The sequence below is a fragment of the Saccopteryx bilineata genome, chromosome 10, assembly GCF_036850765.1.
Source record: "Saccopteryx bilineata isolate mSacBil1 chromosome 10, mSacBil1_pri_phased_curated, whole genome shotgun sequence".
Lineage (NCBI taxonomy): Eukaryota > Metazoa > Chordata > Mammalia > Chiroptera > Emballonuridae > Saccopteryx > Saccopteryx bilineata.
In genome coordinates, this window is record NC_089499.1 from 23027760 (window position 1) to 23052910 (window position 25151).

General features: G+C 42.9%; 1 protein-coding gene across 4 annotated transcripts in view; it reads left to right on the forward strand.

Moving 5' to 3' along the window:
* The window catches only part of NEK10 (NIMA related kinase 10), a 194938-nt gene that overhangs the window by 34104 nt on the left and 135683 nt on the right, over nucleotides 1-25151 (forward strand). For all 4 annotated transcript variants that reach the window (XM_066244946.1, XM_066244943.1, XM_066244944.1 and 1 more), the window contains exons 6-11: nucleotides 9224-9308; nucleotides 17501-17542; nucleotides 18964-19042; nucleotides 20694-20761; nucleotides 23058-23137; nucleotides 24648-24734. In XM_066244946.1, coding sequence (XP_066101043.1) covers nucleotides 9224-9308; nucleotides 17501-17542; nucleotides 18964-19042; nucleotides 20694-20761; nucleotides 23058-23137; nucleotides 24648-24734 — 441 coding nt within the window. The remainder of the gene's footprint in view (nucleotides 1-9223; nucleotides 9309-17500; nucleotides 17543-18963; nucleotides 19043-20693; nucleotides 20762-23057; nucleotides 23138-24647; nucleotides 24735-25151) is intronic.

The window sequence follows — 25151 nt, forward strand, 5'->3', positions numbered from 1 at the left end:
GGAGTGTGGACTTAGGTCACTTGTAGTTGCAGACAAAATTGGCATATTCAGGATATTATACCATTCAGTTTTACCCTGACATGATGACTGATTGGGAATTTAATCTCATCATTGAGGAAGGGCATGAGCCCTTCCAACTCCTCTCTCAATTTACACCCACTGATGTTTTCCATTGCACTCTCCCCAGCTGCAGTCTTCCCCTAACCTACACTTCTGGATATCCCCTTTCTGGACTCTTTTCCTAAGATTGACCTGTGATACTCCCTTGTTCTCAGAAATGAGATTATCAGTCAGCCTCTGAAACATATCAGGACTTGTTAATCCGGAGTCAGATAAGGTAATGCTGTGAACACCTCATGGTAGGCTCAAAGGGCAAGCGAAAGTATTACCTCTGAATCTAAGGTTACGCATGGTAATGAATCTTGATGTGCGGCAGAGCGTGGGAGCAAATTTTGATCTTCCAACTTTTATTTCTGTTCTAATATCATTTGTCTATAGTTGAGTCTGCTGTTAGAAAAGAAATCCACCTCTTTTTAAATCTTGCCTGGAGGAAATGATAAAGAAAGTACAAAGAGTGCGAAGCATACAAGATGAGGTTGTGGTGAGGTTCTGTGGAGAAGTGAAAATTGTCACAAAATTGACATATTTCCCAGTTAACTGACCACTTATAAAATTGACCTCTACTCAGATATCTCTTCCGTGAATCTGTCCCTCTGAACTCCCTCTCTGTTGGTCCATTCCTAGCTGATTGCCAGACAGTGGGAAGATTCTATAATACATACAAATATAACATAACTTACTTGTGAAATCAACTAATGAGTCCAGCTAAAGATGTAGAATTTTATGAGGTTTCTGAAAGTAACTTTGAACTGAATAAGAGTATTAACAAGGAAGAGGACAAGATGGGACTTCAAAAAAAAACAACAACAAAGCAAAACACAACACACATATTTTAAGTGAGAAAGATCAGGAGATGCCATTAGAAAAGGATGATGAATCTTTCTAACATATTTGTAAAAATGAACCTCTTTATGCTGCGAAAGTCAAAAATGAATTCAAGGATACTGGATCACATTATACGCTTTTGCCACAAGACGTCAGCATAATCTGTTCTTACTTTTTTCTAGCTGTTAGATTACAGTTACAATTATAACTTAAATTTTGTTAAATGTAAGACAAAATATAACTTAGTTTTAGAACTTATTTTTAAAAAATCATATTTAAAAATATTATCTTATATTAATATTTAAAATAGCAGGGTACTTCTTGCCCCTGCTGTTTGATGTGAAATTTGGGGTTATTTTAAAGTAGGTTCATTTAAGTGGCCTTCTCCTGCTACAGTTTTCCTAGAATTGCCAGGATGCCCCTCACCCCCCACCTGTAACTTTGTAGAGGTGCATATGTCCCAAGTTCTCTAATTTCAGTTAAAGGACAACAAACTGATCCATTTAGCATGATATTTTCCTGTCCAAAAATGTAGTCACTCTTCTGATAAAAACAAGTTGGTGTCCTTATTCTTTTATATCGCAGTTCCTGAAATATCCACTGCAAAGTTGAAATATTTTGGAAATGAGTTTGTAGGAAGTCTAGATTGGGAAGGTTACACTTCCAAGTTCTAGAACTGCTAGACGTAGGGGAAAACATCTGGCCAAAACATCACAGTTGTGTTAGAAATGCCATGTGGACCGTTGCGGTCCCTGTCCACTCTAGGGCATATGTCCGATGCAGGTAACTCTTCTTTCGGACTTTATCTGACCCTCAGCATCAGCTCTCCAGCCCCTCCCATGGGGAGGTGAGAGGAGAAGCCTAGCAGTTAGGATGCAGCCACAATCTCTTCAATGTCTTGATTAAGGTCTTAAAATATACGAAGTTGATGGAGAGACACTTTTGCTGTGATTTTACCTCATCATCTAGTAGAAAGGCCAACAGGGGACTTTGAAGGCTTCCTCCTTGCCCAAAAGAAGAATAGCCTGGTCACTTTGGTAAAATCTCTCAGATAGTTCAAACCTCCCTAGAGAGGTCTCCAAGTCAGCCCCACAAATTGAATAGAGATAAAGGTTCATTATGGTCCCCCAAAATCTCAGGATTGGGCCTTTAGGTACTTCAAAACCTTCTAATGACCAGGGAAAAACTCCGGTTTCTTAGCTGGTTGGTGGAGTTTTGAGATCCTGTTCCATCTTGGACTCATCTCTTGATCCTTTTCATTATATCCTTCGGGCTTACTAAGGTCAAAGTGAACCACTCATTGTTTTCGGAAAGTTATTCTCTCTCACTTCTGAGCCTTTGCTCATGCTCAGCCTCACTGGAAGAATGCTGTCCCACATCTTTCCCTTTCTGGGTGCTCTGGCTCCTCAGCTGGACCTGCCCTTCCCTCCATCCTGTGGCCCTGGGCTGTGTTCCTGCCCACTATACACTAGGCTTCAGAAGTACAGGGCTTGGGTCTTTTATCTCCAACTTAAACCATTGACATTGGTTTTATTGGAGAGCGTGGAGCCTAAGAGTCTTCACATATTTGAATTGCTTTGCATTAAATTGTTTTAATCACCATAAAAACATTTGAAAAATACAGAAAATTATAAAAAATGAAAATTTACCCTTTATACCACTCTTAGAAATAGCTACATCAACTCTTGCTATATTTCCTTCTAATCTTTTTTTAATTCTATGCTTTTTCCTCTTCACTTGCATGAGAGATTATTATACACATACAGAATTGTATTCTGCTGCCTGACCAGGCCGTGGAGCAGTGGATAGAGCATTGGACTGGGATGCAGAGGACCCAGGTTCGAGACCCTGAGGATGCCAGCTTGAACGCGGGCTCATCTAGTTTGAGCAAGACTCATCAGCTTGAGCCCAAGGTCGCTGGCTTGAGCAAGGGGTCACTTGCTCTGCTGTAGCTCCCCGTTCAAGGCACATATGAGAAAGCAATCAATGAACACCTAAGGTGCCGCAACGAAGAATTTATGCTTTTCATCTCTCTCCCTTCTTGTCTGTCCTTATCTGTCCTTCTCTCTGATTCTCTCTGTCTCTGTCACAAAATAAGAAAAAAAATTATATTCTACTTTTATCCAGAGCAGAATTTTTAAAAGAATTGAATCATTGGCTGAATATCCTTTATAACCTTGTCCTTTGTCTTGTTGTTTTTTGTTTGTTTGTTTGTTTGTTTTGGTCTAAGTTTCTCAACCTTATATACAGAAGGGGAGAAAATAAGCTTCAGGATCCTAGAATCTCATGTAATCTTCTAGCAAGTATAATGAATCTTCTTCCCATCACTTGAAATAAATATCTAGCTCTTACATTTTTATTTCTTCTACGTTATTTAGAGTTTATCTCAAACTTAAAATGTGTACACACACACACACACACACACACACACACACACACCCCTCTCCGTCTATATACACAAAAAATGACATCCAATTAGAGAGGTGGAATAGATCCCGAAACAAAAATCCAGTCCAGTCTCCTTTGATAGATACGGTAGCTGAGAGATTAGGGACAAGGCCAAGGTTCTGATGCAAATCTTGAATGGTATTCTTTTCCTTGTTGCCTCACTGATTACCTGATTCTTTTTATTGATCAAAGTATTTTTAAAATTTGTTTTGGTTTTGCACCACAGAAAAATGATCACTTCAGTAATTCTGTTCTCCCTTCCTTTCTATTCACTACTGCTTCTTGCAAATTCCATTCACTTGGATGTGGAACAGGCATGAAATGACAATGTTCCCACCTTTCCAGGAAAGGACTGCTTGTTCTTTGGCCACATGTAACCACCAGAACCAGTTTTAAGCTGGCCAAATCAATAAATGACTGTTTCCCATCAGTACAGGAGGTTCTGGGAGCCAGGCAGTAACTGACAGATACATTCCGGAAACCACACTCTCATGACTAAAATCCAGCAATCCCCAAACAGTCCCACTAATGAAAGCCCACCCATCCTGATTTACTCTATCAGCTTTGCTCCTGGAGACTGTGCCTTATAAGTCAACCTCTCTTGCTGACAATTTATCTTTTGTTTCACATATTGATTGGTGGGCTGCTTCTTTGGGCATCTCCAAGTTAACATGCTCAACAGGACTTGATTTTTCTCTCTATTTTCACTGCCCTCAGCTTTAGTCTTCCTCATCTATTAACCAAGTCCCAGCTGCCATCATCTCTTGCTTGGTCCATTGCAGTCAGCTAATGGGGCTCCCTGCTTTGATCTTTGGCTCTCTAAGCTGTTTTCAACGCCATATCCAAAGGAATCCTTGCAAACTCTAGAGAAGGATCAAGGATCTCTAGAGAGTCTGCAAGGATTACTTTTGAATCTGGCAAACCTCTAAGACTTCAGTGACTTTTCAGAATAAAAAGTCCAAAGTCCCTATCCGTGTTCTACAAAGCCCTGCAGATCTGGCTCCTGCTATTTCTCTGTCTTCACCTCCTGTATCTCTGTCGTTTCTCACTCTGATCCAGTCCCTCTGGGCATCCTTGCCATTCTTGGAACAAACTACCACGCTCCTGCTCGGGTACTATAGACTTAACTCTTCTGCTATTTCGGCCTAGACTGGCCCCTCAATTTACTCAGGTGCTAATCTTATCAGAGAACCCTTTTCTGGCTGTCTTAAGATAACACCCCTGCACTCCCAACAACCTCTGTTGTCCTTTGCTGGTCACCTGATAGACATTTTTATCTCGGTGAGTGTATTGTTGGTCTTCTCTTTTTAGAAGAAACTCCATGAACACAAGTCCATGCTTTTGTCTTGTGCTGTATCCCTGGTTGTGGAATGGTGCCTTGTTCCTAGTAAATGATGAGTGAATATTTGATAGCATTCTACCTCTATCAGCTACCTGGAAGAAACACCTGGAAGACAGTCCATTCTGCTCAGTACCTCTCTGAGTTTAGGGACCAGCATAATTCATTGGCTGGATTTCTGACTGGGTGCCTATTCCGGGCTAGGTTTAGAGGTGGACACCGAGGAAGAACAAAGACCCATTAAGGATAGTGAAACAAGTCAGTAAAGACTCCTCGAATATTCTTTTCTAATTAATTTCTATTTCAACTTTAATTTTACTTTTGTAACTATCCAAAAATACGACTCCTGTCTTATGAACTGGACGTAATACTTATTTTGAAACAGGCTTGAATTTCTTCACTTTAAAATTTTGAGTTAAAAGTGGCAGTTTTGTTGGTTTTTGTGTTAATGCAAACAGTACCGCAACAAAAGAAGGGAAATCTAAGGAACAGCCTGCCGTGAAGTTGCTGCTCCTTCCGAGGGGGAGACGGAGGGGAGGTGTCTCAAACGGCTGGCTAGGCTGTTTCCTCCAGCATCGGCCTCCGAGCCTGGATTCAGCGAACTGCAGACCACCCGGCGCTCTCCTTTACCTTGGTGCTTGCAGCGCCATTCAATATGCGACCCCTCAGCTGCGTGACCAATCTTTTCCATCACACACCGGTTCCTTCCACTGTCGGAGAAGCTAAACCCCGACTGCCCTTGCTTGTCTCACATACTGTGTCTCTGTGGTCCCACTCTCCGATCCTCTTTCTATACTGATAGCAGAGTGTGGCATCTGATGCCGAAGGTGACATGGCAGCTGGTTCTAGACAACGGCCACGGGAGCTGATCATGCTGCCATGTATTAATAGTCCTGTGAAAGCCGTGGCAAAAGTTCAGTCACAAGAGGGGATAAATATTTGCCTTCTCTGACCCGCGGCTGTGCGGCGGCTATATTGGGACATAACCCTCCAGGGAAACACTATCTTTGCAGACAGACAGGTTTTTCCGGGCTGTCTCAGAGGACCCCCCGCCACTGTGCCGAACACTTCTGCTCCCATAGGAAGAGGCACTTTCTCTTCAGTCATCCCCCGGCGTAGGAGCCAGGTGGAGGGCAGGGATGGCGGGCCGGGCCTGGGCGTGGGGCACCAGCTCGGCCCCATGCGCAGACGTGGGCGGGTTACGCAGCTCCTCCAGGCCACAGCTGCTGCTGCGGTGAACGGAAGGCGCCGGGGCTTTCCAATCTGTCACTCTCTTAGTCTCTGCAATACTCCGGTCGCTCCAAGTTGTGTTCCTAGTTCCCCAACACTTGGCAAACAAGAGACACAGATCGCCTTACAGAACACGCCATTCCCCTTGAACTGCAGTGCTCCCTGCGACGTGCCACGTTGCTGTGGAGGGTCAAGGGGCTGGGAGCCAAGGGAGGAACAACTGCCCCTTCAGAGGTCATAGCTCAGAGAGGAAAAGCCAGAGGATTCAGACACCAGGAATTCTATTTACATTACAACAGCGGAGGCCAGCGGCACGTAGAAATATTAATAGCTTTGGGCTTCGGTCCCAAAACTGCAAAACAAAAAATACCATTTGCTTGGAATAGAACTTCCAACTCTGTGACTTTTCTGAACTCTTCATTTATTTATACTCCTTTAATAGTAGTTAAAAAAAAACCCCTATTGTGGACTTCTTTTCTTTTCTTTGTTTTAGAGGGGAAGCAAACAAAAAAAAAAACTTTTTCATATTTATTTTGATATGGAAAAACATTGGAAAGACCACGAGCTTCCCAATCTCATGAAGATTGCGTATAGTTAGGAAAACTACCAAGTGGACACATATTTGTACCATGAATCACCTCTTAATACGTCCCATGGCTTTTCCTTTAAATAATGAAAAGCAATCAGCATTAAACGTTATTAGGTTGCCAGCAGCGATTGCAACTTGCTCATTGTTTTGGTTCAGTTCTGGGGTGCAGTGTCTTTGTACTATATTCAGGCTGCACACTGTCTCTAGCTAACCCCAACCCCAGAAAGGAAAAGCAGCAATGCGCCACCTCCCTTGTGATAAAGATTTAAGGCAGGGGTCCCCAAACTACGGCCCGCGGGCCACATACGGCCCCCTGAGGCCATTTATCCGGCCCCCGCTGCACTTCCGGAAGGGGCACCTCTTTCATTGGTGGCCAATGAAAGGAGCACATTGACCATCTCATTAGTCAAAAGCAGGCCCATAGTTCCCATTGAAATACTTTAAAATAAGATATGTGCAGTGTGCATAGGGATTTGTTCATAGTTTTTTTTATAGTCTGGCCCTCCAACGGTCTGAGGGACAGTGAACTGGCCCCCTGTGTAAAAAGTTTGGGGACCCCTGATTTAAGGTATCCTCGCTACAATAGGAGCCTCTGAATAACTACATCCTTACAGGTGTTCCCATAGGTGAGTGTGTTAGATTCAAAGAATATTTCCAATTTGCATCCTTTTTCCCAATGTGGCGAAGTCAGGATGAAGTGTAGTGCGTACTGCTTCCCGGTGTGGCCTCGGATAGTTCTGCCTGCCTGGTAGCCCTGGCGTGGGTTGAGTCCTGCTCTTATTTTCAGAAGAAACTGAGGTTTGTTTTCATAGGAAAGATGTCACTGTCATGTGCCCGGGCTGGAGAAGGGTTGTAGTGTTGACCGCAGCTGTGGGCAACTCTAGCCAGGAGCCCTTCCCGCGGGCCACAATGCGGCCCCCTGAGGCCATTTATCCAGCCCCCACTGCACTTCTGGAAGGGGCACCTCTTTCATTGGTGGTCAGTGAGAGGACCACTGTATTTGGCAGCCCTCCAATGGTCTGAGGGACAGTGAACTGGCCCCCTGTGTAAAAAGTTTGGAGACCCCTGCTTTAGTGAGTGTAGATAAGAACGACTCTCAGCCAGCAATGCTCTTGGGACATCTTGGCGAAACTTTCCCCACTGGGCCAGGCCTCTGCTGGGGGCTCTACTCTGTAGGGAGCAGTCAGACGTCCCCGGGAAAGGAAGGCTATGGAAAAAGCATGTTTACCAACCCCTTTCCCGTGAGCTAAGTCTTTCGTAGAGGGAAGGGATAGTGAGTGGCTTGGGGTGGAGTGTTAGTGGGATAGGGTGGGGGGATGACACCTCCAGTGGCAGCAACCACAAATGTCTAGCTTGCCTTTGAGACGGGTGGCACTCTACACTCAGATTTGAGATGTGCACGTTTGGGTGCAGAGTTGAATTTCTCAGAATTGTGTAGAAGACAAAGCTGAATTCTACCACTGAGGATGAACATGGGACAAGCCAGGTGAGGGTTGGCTTCAGATTCCCACCTAGGTCAGTGCTTCACGGGACAGAGGGGCAGATCTTTAAAGTGACCTTGCGGGATGCACAACCAGCCCAGCTGTGGAGAGCGGAGAGGGAGGGAGACTTTCGTGGATTCTAACCTGGAATAGCTTCCGTCATCATCTGCAGTTTTTCTTGGCTAGGTGTGGAATAGCAGACACTTTTTATTCTAGGTTTCTGTTAAAGTTTACAACAAGTGCCACTGTTGGACCAGCTCAGAAGGCAGTGGGAGATGAGTGTCACGTGGCAGGACCACCTGGCACGGACTTGGGCGGTGCACCCCACTGCAGTCCCAGCGCCCACCAGCACACGACTTCCTTCCTCCTGCCTCAGGAGTCCAGCCTGTGCTGTGTTGGGGGCATCTGCATCATGACACACACTTGGGTTAGAACACTTGCATGTGACTGGCCCATGTCACCTCACAGAGCATCTTTCTAATTCTCTGGGAGGTTCAAGTGTTAAATCGTCACAAAAAGCTATCACGGGAAATACCTAAGGCTCAGGCACCCAAACTGCCCACTGAGAACACCCAGGGGTGTCGTGGGATAATTTAGCTTTTCAAGGAAAATAGCGATACCCGACATCCACCAGACACAATGCACGCTGCACAAGGCAGTTTCCGATTTCCACGCTGAGCTGTACCGCTTCCTGTCGGTGATGGCGCATCCCACTGACGCGGGGTTTCTGTGAGATAAGAAGCTGGTGGAAGAGGACAGAGGTGCTGCAGTCCAATCCGACTCCAAGGCCCGAGAAGTTGCTTCGTGTCCGCGGGCGCACGCACCCCATTGATAAGTGTGGTTAAGAATAAAAGACATTTATGTTTTAATGTATGTGTATTACTTTTTAGTTATTAGGGCATATTAGTTCTTATGAAGTTGAACCTAATTTTGTGACCTTCTAGTTGTTTCTCTCGGTCAGGAGCTGCCCGGAGTCAGTGAGGGCACTGTAAACCGCATAATTTTGGGGGCTTCAACTTCAGAGTGATAATGATGGTTTTTATGTGTTTTGCATTAAAATGGGCCAAGTGTTTAAGCCCCAAATAAGAGTTCCCACTGCCGATTAAGTCTGAGATAAACTAACGCTATTTCTTTGTGTGTTTCTTATTCTCCCTCAGAGTCAAACGTGCCCTCTCTTGTCTTCTCTTTCAGAGAGTGGGTTAACCGAGCCCCATCTATTCATTTCCTGAGAGTGTTGATCTGTCTGAGGCTACTAATGAGGGATCCGTGTTACCAGGTTGGTTGGAAAAAATAAGGCTATTGTTTTATTTGTGACGAAGAAGAAATAAAAAAACTGGTGGTTTTTTTCTTTGAAGCAGAGCACATTAACTTTTTTTTTTTCTCTTTCACAACTCAGTAGCTTCCAAAATTGGAAAGTATCTCATCCACTATTTAAAAAGATAGGAAAGAAGTGATTTCATGGGGACAAAAAAACCCCTGTACTTTTCTACTACATCACCTATGGGGTTTAAATGAATCACGTGTTACTATGTGTTTTCATTATTATGTGGCATTGGAAACCATAGGCAGTTCAGACAGATGTAACACTTGGCCACAGCTTCGAGCATGTTCAAGGCTAAGCATCTCACTAGGTCCAAGTCAGCACTGGCCAGTGGGGGGCTCCTCAGGCAGCTCCAGCAGCAGCCAGTAGGAAAGGCCAGGGCCAGCAGCTGTAGCAGCAACTCCAGAGTCCATACATTTCCCCACAATCCAGCCTAAGCCCCTGAGTTAGAGGTGAGGGAGTCCATACATTTCCCCACGTGTCTCACTGGTCAGGAGACTGTTCAGTGCCTCTCAGACTTTAATGTTTAGGGGAATCGCCCAGGTGGCCCTGGTAACGCAGATTCTGTTTCAGTAGGTTACACTGAGACCCGGGATTCCGCAATTCTAACAAGCATCAATACTCCTGGTCCATGGCCCATATTTGGAGTAGCAGGAACTTAGTGTTTTAGCAATGAGGCTGTAAAGAAAAGCTTACCTAGCACTTTGCCTGGACTTCAAAACCTAGACTTTCTAGTGCCAGCTGCTAGATAGTTACTTCCATAAAGAGGAGCCCTTAAACTTTCTGTGCATCAAAAACACCCGGAGGACTTAAAGGTTGTGGGAGAGAGGCAACCCCCACAGTTTCTGAAGGGCCTGATAATTTGCATTTCTGGCAAGGTCCCAGGTAATGCTGATGCTGCTAGTCAGGGGACCGCAGTTTGAGAATCACTGCCCCAAAGCCTCAGGATTGCCCATTAATCATTACTCTTATGCTTGCCAATGTTAAATATCTAAAAAGCATTAAGAGCATTCTTTTTTTTTTTCTTTTTTGTATTTTTCTGAAGCTGGAAACGAGGAGAGACAGTCAGACAGACTCCCGCATGCTCCCGACCGGGATCCACCCGGCATGCCCACCAGGGGCGATGCTCTGCCCACCAGGGGGTGATGCTCTGCCCCTCCGGGGCGTAGCTCTGTTGCGACCAGAGCCACTCTAGCGCCTGGGGCAGAGGCCAAGGAGCCATCCCCAGCGCCCGGGCCATCTTTGCTCCAATGGAGCCTTGGCTGCAGGAGGGGAAGAGAGAGACAGAGAGGAAGGAGGGAGGTGGTGGAGAAGCAAATGGGCGCTTCTCCTATGTGCCCTGGCTGGGAATCGAACCCGGGTCCCCCGCACGCCAGGCCAACGCTCTACCACTGAGCCAACCGGCCAGGGTTTAAAGAGCATTCTTATTATTCATACATGCTTTGAGAATTTTCACAGATTATTGCTTTTATCCCTTAGAAGTATCTCCTTTTTTGCCCTGTCCTGGTAAGTTACTAGGAAGCTCAGTTCACTGAGAAGGTCTTCTATTTTGGGTTTGATTCTGTTGGTGAATTATTATTTGAGTCAAATGTGTTTATTTTTCATTACCTTAGCAACCATCTTTCCCAAACTTGGTACTTGAAAAACAAAGTGTTTTGCTGCTAGCCAGCCCCAGAGCTGCTCCGATCGGTGTCTTCTGAGAGTCGTGGTGGCTCCACCTGTTGTTCCCTTTAGAAGAACATCCCCTTCCTCCTACTGTACTCTATGTAGGCTGGCTCTGTACTGTTACAGTTTAGCTTGTGCTGTTATAGTTTAGCTAACTATAGTCATTTGAATATGGGGCCCAGGGCATACTCGCATGGCTTTCTGTCCTGGTCGCTCACCGTTTTCTAGGAGTTGTTTGTTTCTCTCATGACTAGCCATACAGAACTGCATGCTCCGTGTGTTTCTAAGCTGCTGTTAGCAATTTGGTGTGGTTTCCACATAACAGGGGTGGACCATATGTTCCACTTCGCCTGGGCCAGTCCCTGTGTGTGCTCGCTGCTGTTCCTCCTTAATTATTAACAGCACCCTCTCCTACTCGCCAGCATGTCTCAGTTTGCACGAGAAAACTGCATATAGGATAAGAACGAAATATTCTTGGAGGAAGGTGGAGAGCTAGTTTTTTGACTTACAGAAATTAGGAAAATTTTTGCTGTCGAGATGTTCTGTTTGTTCAGAAAATGCATGGCAATTGTGTCATACTCTGTGATCTTTTTAAATCTAGTTCTTGATGGATTAAAAAAGGGTTGATTGTACTGCTCTCCCAAGGAAGGGATTCAGTAATCTCTTCGTTTATGGGATTTTATGACCAAAACATGTTAAATAAACTCTCTCTCTTCTGGATCCCAGTGTCTCTGTGAAAGGGGTTACTCCCTGACTCTCTCCTCCCGACTATCTCCTCACAAAGAAGGGCATATGCTCAGGCAGCTATTTCATATCCGAAGTTGCCAAGAATTGTTGGCCAGAGTCACAACGCTCGGCTGGGGTTCTCCACAGTTTATGCCTGGAATCTCAGCTAGCCTTCGCCATGGCTGGGTGTCCCCTTCCTCACCTGTTGAATCAGTATTGCAGGACCCACAGTGGCTGTCGGAGTCCTCACACCAAAGCCGCCTCTGCCCCCTGTCATTCTCATTGGGTGACATCATCTGTTTCACAGGGAAAGCTGAAGACCTCCCAGCGGGAGCTCTTTTATTTCCTCCTCTGTGTTGCTTGAAATATTTGGATTATCATGCAACTTCCCTTCTTTTCTTGTTTTGAAAGAAATATCTCCTGTCCTTGTTGAGGCTTACCCTTCCATCTGTTCTCTTTTTTATGGTGTCAGTGGCTCCCTTTCTTTTTTCTTTAATCATAAAAATACCCTTTTCTTAGCTGAGATATCCCGTCAATATCTCCCATCTTGCCTTCATTGCTACATTTTTTGGAAGGTCGGGATATGTCTCCTGAACCCCCTTGCTTTCCGTCTGGACTGACGTATTGCATGGCTTGCACGCTGAGTTCTGGGTGCATGGTTCTCTCTGGAAGCCACTTTGATTGACCACAGTGTGCCATGCTTCAGTCATCATTCCTTGACCCAGAGCCAGAGAACTGGTGGCTCGTGCGTTGAATCAAGCCCGCCAGTGTGCAGAGGCTCCCCTATGTGTTTAATGGAGACTCCAGCCAGAAAACACTGCATGGAAGAGAAGCCAGCATTGCTTAAGGTTTCCCATAATCACAGGAGGACATATGTTCTGCGATCTCAAGGATAGTTGGGGCCCCAAACAACAGAAGTAGAAAAGCCCAGCTGGACTCACTATAGTGAACCCACAGCACATTACTTATAAAGAAGAAAGAGAAAATCTCCAAGGCCTCTAACTGCCACGGCATTAAAGCCAGCCTAGCTGCGCGGCCCCATCTTGGCTCTTGTGTTCCCCAGACTGTAACAGCTCTCGCCTTTTTCCACATTTTCTGCTTGCCTCCACCAACCCTGAGAACCTCTAGCTCTTCCATGGCATTTGTTTTTTTTTTTTTTTTTGGTTTGTTTTCCTGTATTATTTACGTGTTCCTTTTTAAAATCCTGCTTTTCTAAACGTTAACTTTCCCAAAGTCCTTTTCTTTTCTTTCTTTCTTTTTTCTTTTTTTTTTTACAGAGGCAGAGATAGACAGGAAGGGAGAGAGATGAGAAGCATCAATCATTAGTTTTTCATTGCGCGTTGCGACTTCTTAGTTGTTCATTGATTGCTTTCTCATATGTGCCTTGACCGCGGGCCTTCAGCAGACCCAGTAACCCCTTGCTGGAGCCAGCGACCTTGGGTTCAAGCTGGTGAGCTCTTTGCTCAAGCCAGATGAGCCCGTGCTCAAGCTGGCGACCTCGGGTCTCGAACTTGGGTCCTTCCGTATCCCAGTCCGATGCTCTATCCACTGCGCCACCACCTGGTCAGGTCCAAAGTCCTTTTCTTTACCATCTTCTTCCTAATCTTCCTAGCTCTTGGCTTTAGCTCTCGTTTTTTGTTGCCTTTGCTGTACATTGCTCACAAATACATACCTGCATTCTCAAAATTTCCCCTTTATTTAAGCCCCAGATTTCCAGGGATATGTTGGACAGCCACCTTGGCGACACAATAGCATAATGGTTCTCGAAGTGTGGTCTGAGAACTGCTTACAGGTCTCTGAATCCCTCTCAGGGGTTCCACACAATCCAGAGTATCTTCAAAACAATGTGCAGGTGTCATCTGCTCTTTTGCTCTCATTCTCTTCCAAGAGTGCCCCTGAGTGTCCCGAAGCTGTGAGGTGCGTGATGGTGTCATGGCTCTGATGGCTGCCGGAACATGTGCTGTGTACTCTTGTGTTCTAAGAATTTCTTACTTGCAATTCCTAATATGGTAAATATAAATAGATATAATCCAAATAAATGAAAACTCTTTGGGGTTCTGAATGATGTTTAGGAGTGTAAAGGGATACAGATACCAAAGAGTTTGAGAAACACTATCATAGCATATTCTATTACTTAATAGCTTTCAAGTGAACCTTTTTGATTCTTCCTCAGCCTTTTAGAAGAGTGGTTACTATTGCTCCAGGGGAGATAAGTAAAGACCAGTGCGTACAGGGGCCTTCGTATCGCACTGGGGGGAATAAGCAGTGTAGAACCACTGAAAAGTTTTGCACAGAAAGCGATCCTGTTAATGATTCAGTATCTAGGGATCGCTGTAGTGTTTAGCATTGATTTAGTTGCTGAGTAGGTTTAGGATGAGCATGTCTAATGGCAATGACATTAACAACACACCTATTGGCATGCAGTGTGCTCCATTTTTTGACATAATTTTATCTGTATTATATTATTGTATCAAAAAAAATTTTTTTTTTTTTAAGAAAGGAAAAACCCAGGGGATAGGCAGAACAAGGACATTTGTTCCCATTGTGCACATTGAACTGAAGGTCTGATGAACCAAAGGGACGTTTTCCAGGTCATTAGGCCCAGAAGCACAGAACCCAGTCTTGTGACCCTGCGACCTGTGACTGGGGGAAACGCTGAGGCATTGCTGTAATCTAAGCAGAGCCATATTTGCTTTTCAGATTAGTGACCAGAGCTGTTAAGCCCGGGTCTCTGCAGACCTCGTGCCTCCTGCTTTTCTCCGGTTGACGCTCCCGGGTCAGAGCAATCCCATTGGTGTGACCAAAAGAAACACAAGGAAGCCCATGGTCTGTGAGCAGTCTCCTGGCCTCGCTCCAGTCTCCGTAGGAGCGTGGCAAGGGGGCAGAGTGTTTATTTCATAAATGAAGTGTAAATTCTTGAGTACATAGCAACAATTTCTCGAAGTGATAAAGCCTCTTTGCCCTGCTTATACTTTATGACAACAGCACTTCTCAGGCTGTGCTTCACAGCACTTAAGTATTCTGTGAAAGGAATCGTGCTTCGATGAGTGATGTTTAGGAAAAGTGCATTCTAGTTCTGTTGGAGACTTAGAGTGAGCGGCAACTTATTAAAAGCTCTTAGGAGTCCTATGATAAAGTACTTGATTAAACTCTCTTTAACCTAGCACCTAGCATTTCCCCAGACAAGTTGAATTTGATGGTGAAAGTTTTTTTTTTTTAATTTTTTGGTAGAATTTCTATTACTACTCATTGTGCAGAATAGAATGATCATTCCCATGACAGTTTGGGAAACACTGACTTAGTCCCATATTGTTAATGTTAATTATTGGAAAAATGTATTTCTTGTTAAGGTAAATGATTAAAAGAATGACCATGGCCTGAGCAATTATTTAAACATTATTCTTCCCATGGTGTCTCTCATTCCCAAGCTTCAAATTTAAATCTCCATGCTGTTGACTCTCAGATTTCAATCTTTTGCCTTAATCTAACTTTTCATGGCTTGTTGTACCGTTTTTCACCTGCATATCCATCCCATCAGCAACTCAAACATATCCAAATCGAGTCTCCTTCTCTAACTAGTCTATTCTTTCCTCCTTCCTTGTGTTTGTTAATCACGTCCCTGTTCCTCAGCCACCACGCTCAAATATGGTGGTGTCTTCTACTTTTCCCTTCCTTCCAATTGTCTTCCTGTTCAGGTGGCCATACCACCTCCAAGACTCTCCCTGCCTCTCCGTCTACCTTCCCACTGCCACTGCCAGCCAACTGGGCTTCTAGTTGGCACTTTGCCTCTCCAGTTGATTTTAAGACTAGAGAGAAGTTTACCGCTGATTCTGATCAGTCCCTTGTTCACTCATTTTATTGGGTTCTGTGGTCTACGTGACAGAGTCCAAATTCAGGCTCATGTCTGAGCCCTCCAGCGGTGTGACTGCACCCTGTTCTTCCTGCACTGTCCCCAACGATGCCCTTCATGGAAGGCATTTGCAGAGTTCTAGAACATCTTGATGTTCTTTCTACGCAACTTCTGGGCGCCTTAGAGCTTACTTTTATTTTTGTTTGGAATCTTCTTTATCTTTCCCTATTCCCCCATTTTTTTCTCAGCAAATCTACCATCTTTCTCAGTCCATCAGGGGCCATCACCCTTAGGAAATGTTCCTTAGTCCTCTTAGCAGGATGTTTTGTGTCCCTTCTCTGGGGCATCGTAGCACTTCATGCACAACTTTCTTATAACACTGCCCAAAGTCTATCTTAAATTCCAGCTATTTGTATATCCACCTTGTGTTTGTCTGAAGCTCAGTGAAGCAGGCTTCTGTCATCTACGTGTTTGTGCCCTCTTCAGAGCCTTACCCACGGCGTTTATATAACAGGAATGAAAACTATTGTAGAGTAAATATTAATAGTTCTAAAATATTATCCATATTTTTACTTTTATATGCATAAAACAACTATCCCATAATTAGGGATAATACATACAATATTCTTATGTCCTTTACTTACAGCTTTTCTAGAGTGAAGCGTGATGGTGAGAATTCGAATTAGTAGGTAGTCACAGAACTATTTTTAATTGAGTTATAAATGTCCCTTCATTCTTAATTTGAACATGGATATGTTTAGTGTTTCCAGTTTCCCATCGCACAGAGTGAGGAAACCTTGACCCGGGAGGTGTCAAGGACCAGAGCGTTTTCCCAGCCTGCTCCCCGGGGCCGGCTTCCTGGTAGAATGAGGATGTACATTGTTCCTTCCCCCACTCACGCACTCATTCCCACCTCCCCCCCCCCCCGCCCCATTTCCCAGAATTGGAACGAGGGCTAATGTTTATGTTTCAAATAACTTCCTTGTGTTCATGCTAAGTAAAAAGAGAGGCATCAACACAGCTTTAATTAAAAAGGTTGGGGCTTCCTGAAAATCAATGTCAGTGTGATTAACCCGAACATTGACTCTTCATAGAGTTACAAGTGAGTCCCTTTCGGGACGCCAGCCTCCCACCCCTTCTCTTCCCCCATCAGCGCTTGTAGGGCCATTTCTTAAGTATAATGAAATACCCTCTTTTGGGGAATTGGATCAAAAGATCTGTATCAGGAAAAATTTTGCAAAGATTACCCTTACATTCGTATAAAGTATATAGGTTGAAAAAGACTATTGGCCTGGTCGTTTTAAGGAGAAGCTTCGCAAACTCTGCTGAGCATGCGAATTACCTGGGGGTCCTGTTGGATTTCTGAGTGTGAGGCAGCAGGTGTGGGGTGAGCCTGCCGTTCTGAGTCTCTGGCCCGCTCCAAGGTGGGGCTGACGCTGCTGGTCTGCAGACCACGCTGGGCAGAGGCCAAGGCCAAGGCTGGGGGTCTGGGCGTTTGGGGACTGTGGACTCTTATCTTGGCTTATCACTTAGGCAAACTGGTTTAACCTTTCTGGGTCTGGGTTTTCCTAAACTGTGACATGAGGGGTTTGAAGGGAGTGATAGCTGATGGTTCTTTTCAGCTCTAACATTTTGTGATGACATGAGAGGAAGTGGAAAAATGAGTCTGGCTGAAGTTCCGAGCATAGTTACATTTTCTGAATCTCACCCCGGTTCTCACTTTTGTTAGCAGTTTGTCTTAAATGCAGTCTGAATGACACACATTAACATTTTATATATTTATGTTAGACTGCAGACCTTCCTAAAGTAAGTCTAAATCTCATGAGTTTATGAAGAAATTGCATGTAAAACACACTTCCCCTCCGCCCTCATTATTTTTGTGTGTTCCGTTGTTTCTATTTTTCAGGAGCTACTCCATAGCTTGGGTGGGATTGAAAACCTAGCTCAGGTAAGATGCCTCCTGTGGTGGCTGGTCTTGTCTTTCCATTCTGTGCGTGGCTCTGGGCAGGGATTACATAGGTATGTGACAGGAGATGGCTTTTTTTTTTTTTTTTTTTTTAACGGTAGGCTTCCTGCCAAGGGGAGGCCCAGGCAGGGTTTATAAGTGTGAATGTGAGGCAAGATGCTGAGGGCAGGGCGGGACCCATGGCATTTGTTCTGGCTAATTGGGCTCACTTTACCCTGCCTGTTGAAACGAGAAAGTGTTATAAAACGTCACATGTCCTTGGTTAGCAATGAGAAGAAATAGGCTCGGCTGGCAGGCCCACGTCCTCAGAACTGCACGTACCGAACGACCGGAGAAAACACCGGTTATGAAGCTGCGTACAGCTTCCTCACACACAGAAAGAACTGCTGTGCTCACTAAAAATTTCACAAACAAATGATAATGTGGGGAACAACTTCATTTATTTTTTTGCTTTGGTGGCTTCCGAGGGAAAGTAAGCAGGTGAATATATATGCTGAGCTAATCCAGTGTTTGGGTTTATTACCTTGTACAACAGAGCATGAGTTGAAAAAGTGCATTCTTCTAAAACCCCGTGGCAGGTACAGAAAGAATCGTTTTCTCAATGGGCCTATGGCCCTGGGAACTCATTCTGGGTCATTAAAGGAAGATTAAGTTCAATAGGAATTTCATGTTAAATCTATTTTATTTTATTACATTCTTATTCTTGGGAAATTGGTAGAATGTATCAAGCTGTTGTTTTTAAGATTTTAAGAAATTTGGCTGAAGATTTACATCATTTAATGAAATAGTCTTTAATAAAATTATATTGTGAATGCTATTCTTATTCATTTTAACTTCGATTATAATACCAAAAATTAATGTGTTTCTCTGAATCTGTTTTTTTTATTATAATCCATCACCCATATTTAAGGATTATCAGATTGCTCCACACCCATCTTATTCTGATTTTTACTATCTGCTTATATGCTGGTTAGCTATAACTTAGGATATTATAAAATATAAGATCAATAAAATATAAATGTTATAAAAATTCTTGTTACGTTAAAGAAATCAAGTTCTATGTGCTATATATTGTGCATTTTATTTGTATCTTATATTTGGAGGCTAAATTACACTACAAAGTTATTTATTTACAAATTATTTGGGAACTTTTGAGAGTTTATATAGTTTTTACATGGTTCGTCCCTCAACTTCAGAGCACACAAGAGAAGGCAAAGAATTCAGGAACTCAATCACCTTTTTGCACTTGAGTGAAATGGTCCCAAGAACACAATTGCTCAGTGAATCTGTAGCTCCACCTACAGCCCATTTTTAGAAGTGCACAATCTTGTCACCGGCTTGTGTGCTTTCCGTGTCTCAGTGTCTCCTCTTTGACTTGCTTGTTGGTTTGGTCCCTCCTGCAGTACATGGAGATTGTGGCCAATGAGTACCTCGGCTACGGCGAAGAGCAGCATAGTGTGGACAAGCTGGTCAACATGACATGTAAGCATTGCCGGAGGACACAGCCAGCTCTCTGAACTTGCTAGAATGTGCAGTATGGTGTTTGCAGCAGGAAAGGGGATACTTTGAATATTTATGAGTATATCCATGCACAGTTATATCTATGCCAATTGTTACATTCAGTGCCAAAGTATACCCAGAAGGAAGACATTTAGATCACAGCTGTTACCTTGCCAAGCCCAAATTCATATTTAAGAAGATTTTCACTGAGCAAAACTTGTCTTTATTTAAGTAAAGAGAGACTTCATAATAGCAGACTTTGGCAAACATATTTTTCAGCTCTTGTCTAGTTACTCAGTCTTCTCTCCGAGTCTCCTCCCAGCCCCCTGGCGTCCTCTCCGGGTTTGATGAGCCGAAGACCTTCTGCTCGTGTGGCACCTGCCCACCCTGCCGGTGAACGGGCTGGTCCCGGTGCTTGTCCACAGGACCACGCACTGGTTCTCAGTGTCAGGGAGAGCAGTGGAGGCGGCCGGTCCCAGGCCCCAGGAAGCTTCTTGGAGAACAGCTGTTTCCCTCAGCTGAGGAACCTTGTTAGGCCCACCACGTTTGCTGCCTCTCCCCCTCCTTTCTATAAAGTTGGAATCTTTACAGTGAAGATCTTTGAAAAGCAGGTCTCACTTTGAACTTGTCATGATGTTAAGAAAGTCATTTAACTTTATGCAGAAGAAAAGATTTGCCTTTTTGCTGTATCTTTTTTTTTTTTTTCATTTTTCCGAAGCTGGAAACGGGGAGAGACAGTCAGACAGACTCCCGCATGCGCCCGACTGGGATCCACCCGGCACGCCCACCAGGGGCGATGTTCTGCCCACCAGGGGGCGATGCTCTGCCCCTCCGGAGCGTTGCTCCGTTGAGACCAGAGCCACTCCAGCGCCTGGGGCAGAGGCCAAGGAACCATCCCCAGCGCCCGGACCATCTTTGCTCCAATGGAGCCTTGGCTGCGGGAGGGGAAGAGAGAGACAGAGAGGAAGGAGGGGGGGTGGAGAAGCAAATGGGTGCTTCTCCTATGTGCCCTGGTCGGGAATCGAACCCAGGTCCCCCGCACGCCAGGCCGACGCTCCACTGCTGAGCCAACCGGCCAGAGCCGCCTTTTTGCTGTATCTTGTATTTCACCATTATAATAGTAGCTGAGCTTGAGAGGTACGGTATTTCCTGTGTATAAGACACACCTTAATTTTGGGGCCCGAAATTTGGAAAAAAAAAAGTATTACATAAAGTTATTAAACTCAAGTTTTATTCATCATAAAATTGATACTACTCCTCATCACTGTCAAAACTCCCATCCATTAGCTTGTCCTCCTCTTTGTCTGATGATGAATCACTGTCTTCAACAATGAGGGCAAAAACAAGCACAAAAAAGTGGAAATGCAAGTAAAAAAACCTACAACCGCTGTATAAGACGCACCCAGTTTTTAGACCCCAAATTTTTTGAAAAAAGTGCGTCTTATACATGGGGAAATACGGTAGATATTGAATTAAAAAAACAAGTAGCCCTGTTCCATCCCCCTCTGTTCCTTCTGTGCTACCTCTGTTCCATGCGCCCCTTTGCTGCTTGCTCATCAATACTGCAGACCTGAGGGTCTCTGAGTACTGCCCTCTTTAAGTTCTGAATCCCTCTTATTTCCTTCTTTTATAGATATCTTTCAAAAACTTGCTTCTGTCAAGGACCAAAGACAATGGGTCACCACAAGCGGAGCCCACAAGGTGAGGGGTCCCGGGAAGGGTTCAGGCTTCTGTGCGTGTGGCCATGGTTCATAGGCTGGGGGCACTTCAGAGGCCTGGTGGCCAAGTCCCACATAATTATAATTTACAAATCTGCTGCCTAACCTCAACTTGTAAATCTCTGCTAATCCTTTTATAGTCTTTATCAGCCCAAGGAGCAAATATAGGGGTTTTCTAAAACTTTTTTTTCCCTCTGTCACTAAATACCAATTAAATGTACTGCTTACTTTAAATGTTGCTTGAAAAACCCTGGCTAAACATAAATTGACCCTAGGTGTGTGTTTATAAATAAACAAACGTAATGTATATTTTCATATAAATACATTCCATATGGCATCAGAAGGAAGATTTTTAAATCACGAGACTTATCTTGAAAAGCCCAATTTTGCCTGGCGCAGTGGATAGAGCTGAAATGTGGAGGATCCAGGTTCGAGACCCTGAGGTCGCCAGCTTGAGTGCGGGCTCATCTGGTTTGAGCAAAAAGCTCACCAGCTTGGACCCAAGGTCGCTGGCTTGAACAAGGGGTTACTTGGTCTGCTGAAGGCCCACGGTCAAGGCACATATGAGAAAGCAATCAATGAACAACTAAGGTGTCGCAATGAAAAATCTGATGACTGATGCTTCTCATCTCTCTCCGTTCCTTTCTGTCTGTCCCTATCTATCCCTCTCTCTGACTCGTCTCTGTAAAAAAAAAAGAAAAGAAAAGCCCAATTTCATGTTTAAGATTGTCATTGAGTGCCAGTTTACTTTATTTAATGTAGGAGACCCTCTGTAACACTAGATTTTGGTAAAAATATATTTTATGTCATTTAATTTTAATAAAATGCCAGAAGCTATTCATTTTCCATCTACAAAGCTGGGTTAATAATAATATTGTACTTATCTAAAATTTGGAGCATTCCAACTTCAAAAAAAAAGAGATTTTTTTTTCATTCCAAAGAAATGAGTTTCAGGTTTATATTGGTTTGAACCACATGAAATTGCCATGATCTGCAATTTCACATGGTTCAACCTTATACTTAGATGGTATAATATTCTGAGCATATGGGTCAGACGTACATTTCAAGGTTGAATATAGATTTAGTCAGAACAGATTAAATTTATATTTACAGCAAAATGATTTAGACGGTAGCTGCCAAGAGCCAAGCTTCAATAATCTGGTGATTTCTCATTTCCCAGGAAGCCACTTTGCAGGGTACATTAGGGCGAGGTTGACCGAAATGCTGCTTGCTGTGTAGGGGGTGGTGCTAGGTGGTATACAGGTCAACATTTGTTATTTGAATAGCTTTGTATTTCACTGATATTATTTCTTAGAAATTGAAAAACATTTTTGAGTAGCACTGAGGTGTTAAGTGGATGTAGCAAAAATTGTGATAAGAATGTCAGTGACTGAAGTTTGGAAAACATTAAATTAGAAGACAGAGAAGAAAGAAAAAGTAAAAGATGAGAAGAAGGAAAAGAATCAGAGAAACAAAGATAATGATATATTCATAAAATATTCATGAAATCATAAAGGGGAAAAATCTACATAATGAAAATCCAAAAATCACCCAGCAGTTGTAGCTTTGTACTGGAATATGTTTGGGTGTGTATTTTGGGAGGACTGTGAGTTCTTCAAATGTGGAGAGAAGAGAAATGAACTTGCATTAATGGGAATTCAGAGTACAGTAGCAGACTGGTAAGATCCAGAAGACCTCTGGCTAACTCACGTTACTTAGGATGGTGTCTGAAGGCGTTGATTCGTGCTCTTACAACACTAATTAGAAATCTGGGAGGCAAATGGAGTGCTTGGTAGTGTTGACATATCTTGCTTAGTTTGAGGGGGAAATGACAGTTTTTAACATTTTGGTGAAAAATAGTTCCATAATTTGGAAAGTGCCTAACACAAAGACTGACTCAGAATGTGTTTTTAAGACCGGTATTATATGTCCTTAGGCATTATGACCAGTGTTATGTCACTAGTCTTCCCACTTCTCCTTGTAGAGGGGTCAGAAGAGGCAGAGCTGACCTCCGGAGTGCATGGAACTAGACGGAAGTGTGAGGGCCAGGCTGGCCATGTCATTCCTTTCACTCTCTGTCCTGGGCAGGGAGTGGCTACAAGGCACTAGTGTAAGGAGAGGATTGATATCTGTCCTTTATAAAGAACTGGATCTCGCAAGTGTTTAACAGAACTCCTTTTGATATTAAACAACTATGATCTTTTCAAAGAAACATTGTACTGTTCAAGAAGCTTGTGATACTTATGTAATTAAACTTTCTTTTCCTTCGTTTTTTTCAGACATTAGTAAATTTACTGGGTGCCCGAGATACCAATGTTCTGTTGGGCGCCCTTCTTGCTCTGGCTAGTTTAGCGGAAAGGTAAGTGTGTTTCAATAACTTTCTAGTTCTGCTGCTGAAGCAATTTAGGAGGCAGAGATACAAAGTAAATTAATTTCTTTTTAAAGTTTTTTTATTGATTTTTAGAAAGAGAGGTAAAAGGGAGAGAGAGAGAAAAGGAGAGGGGGAGAGAAACATTGATTTGTTTTTTTACTTATTTATGTATTCATTGGTTGATTCTTGTGTGTGCCCTGAGTGGGGATTGAACCAGCAACCTTGGTGTATCTGGACAGTGCTCTAACCAACTGAACTCCCTGGCCAGGGTCTAGATTAGTTTCTTTACTTACATTGTTACCTACTTGGAAGAATAAGAGTGACTTATATTGAAGAGAATCCTGACTGGAAAATCATCCTTTTAAAGTTTAAGTTGTTGGAATGGCAAATCCCAATTTAAAATCTTCCTTTTTCTTTTCTGATCAGAAAAGAAAACCTAGTTTTCCATCCAACCCTCAGTTACTTCACCTTCCAAATTACCCCAATATTTCTTTGATAATTAAATGTCCCTGACCTTCTTTTTTCATTTTTCCCTGTGTATTTATTTTAACATATAAAACATTTTCAAATGTCTTCACCCTTAAGGAAATCTAGAGACCTGTTCTCTTACAGATGTCATGATTAGTTTAAATAGAAGAGCTTTCAATATATTTTATGCCAATAAGTGGATCATTGGTTTTTATTTTTGAGTTTTTCTACACCTTTATAGAAAGTAATTGACAAATATAATTATATGTATTTAAAGTGTACAACATAATGATTTGATATACATTCTGGAATTATTACCAAGATCAAAGTAATTAATACATCCATCACCCCACATAGTTAACAGTGTATGTGTCTGTGTGATGAAGAACACAGATCTGGTCTTGGAAACTTTCAAGTGTACAATACCATATTAATAACTGTAGTCACATTAGATTCTTAGTATTTATTCTTCTTATAACTGCAGGTTTATACCTTTACTTTAACCTATATCTTCCCATTTCCCCCCCTTTCCAGACCCTGGCAACCACCCACCATTTTATTCTCTGTTTCTATGTAATCAGTTTTGTTTTGTTTTGTTTCATTGTTGTTTTTAGATTCCACATTTAAGTGATACCATACAGTATTTGCCTTTCTCTGTCTGGCTGGTTTCACTTAATGTCATGCCCTCCAAGTTTATCCTTTCTATTTTTCTAATGGCTTAATAATAATCAGTGGTATATATTACATTTGCTTTATCCACTCATCTGTCAAAGGCATATAGCTCATTTTCATATCTTAGCTCTTGTGAATATGCTGATCATTACTTTTTTTGATGAACAGCATGATTCTTTTTGCAGAAAGGGAATCATATTATCATCATACTGTTATTAAACCAATCTACGACATATCATGTCTATTGAATGTTGGAATTTGCATTTTGTTTCTCCTGAGATAATCCGGAAGCTAGGATATTAAATATGTGAATATGGTAAACTATGTTTTTAATATTACTAATAGTTTTTATTTGTAGCCCAGACTGTAGGGAGAAGATAAGTGAACTAAATGTCGTAGAAAACCTGCTGATGATTTTGCATGAATATGACTTACTTTCTAAAAGGTGGGACTGCTAACAGGGATAAAGACAATGTCTTACATTTGATTACAATGATGATCATTATTATTTGATTATTTTCTTATTAGGTCATGTTATTTACACTGTTAACTAAATATCATGAGTCAACTTGGCATCTATTCTTTATTTCAGTTTATATAAGGAAAGTAGAGCAAAGTGGCATATTGATTTATTTTTCTTTGGTTCTGCATTACTTCTAGCTCTGGGCATAGGATCAAATGGCATAAATTTATGATCACATCTTTAATATTGTTGTTTATTGCATTTATTTTCATCTTGTCCCTTTAAGGAAAGAAACTCTGCTGTAGCTCTATTTTTATTAATTTCAGATTGTGTGTTGAAAAATGATTAATTGCTAAAATCTATTTTGTTTAAGGCCAGTCAAATAAATTAAGATGAGTA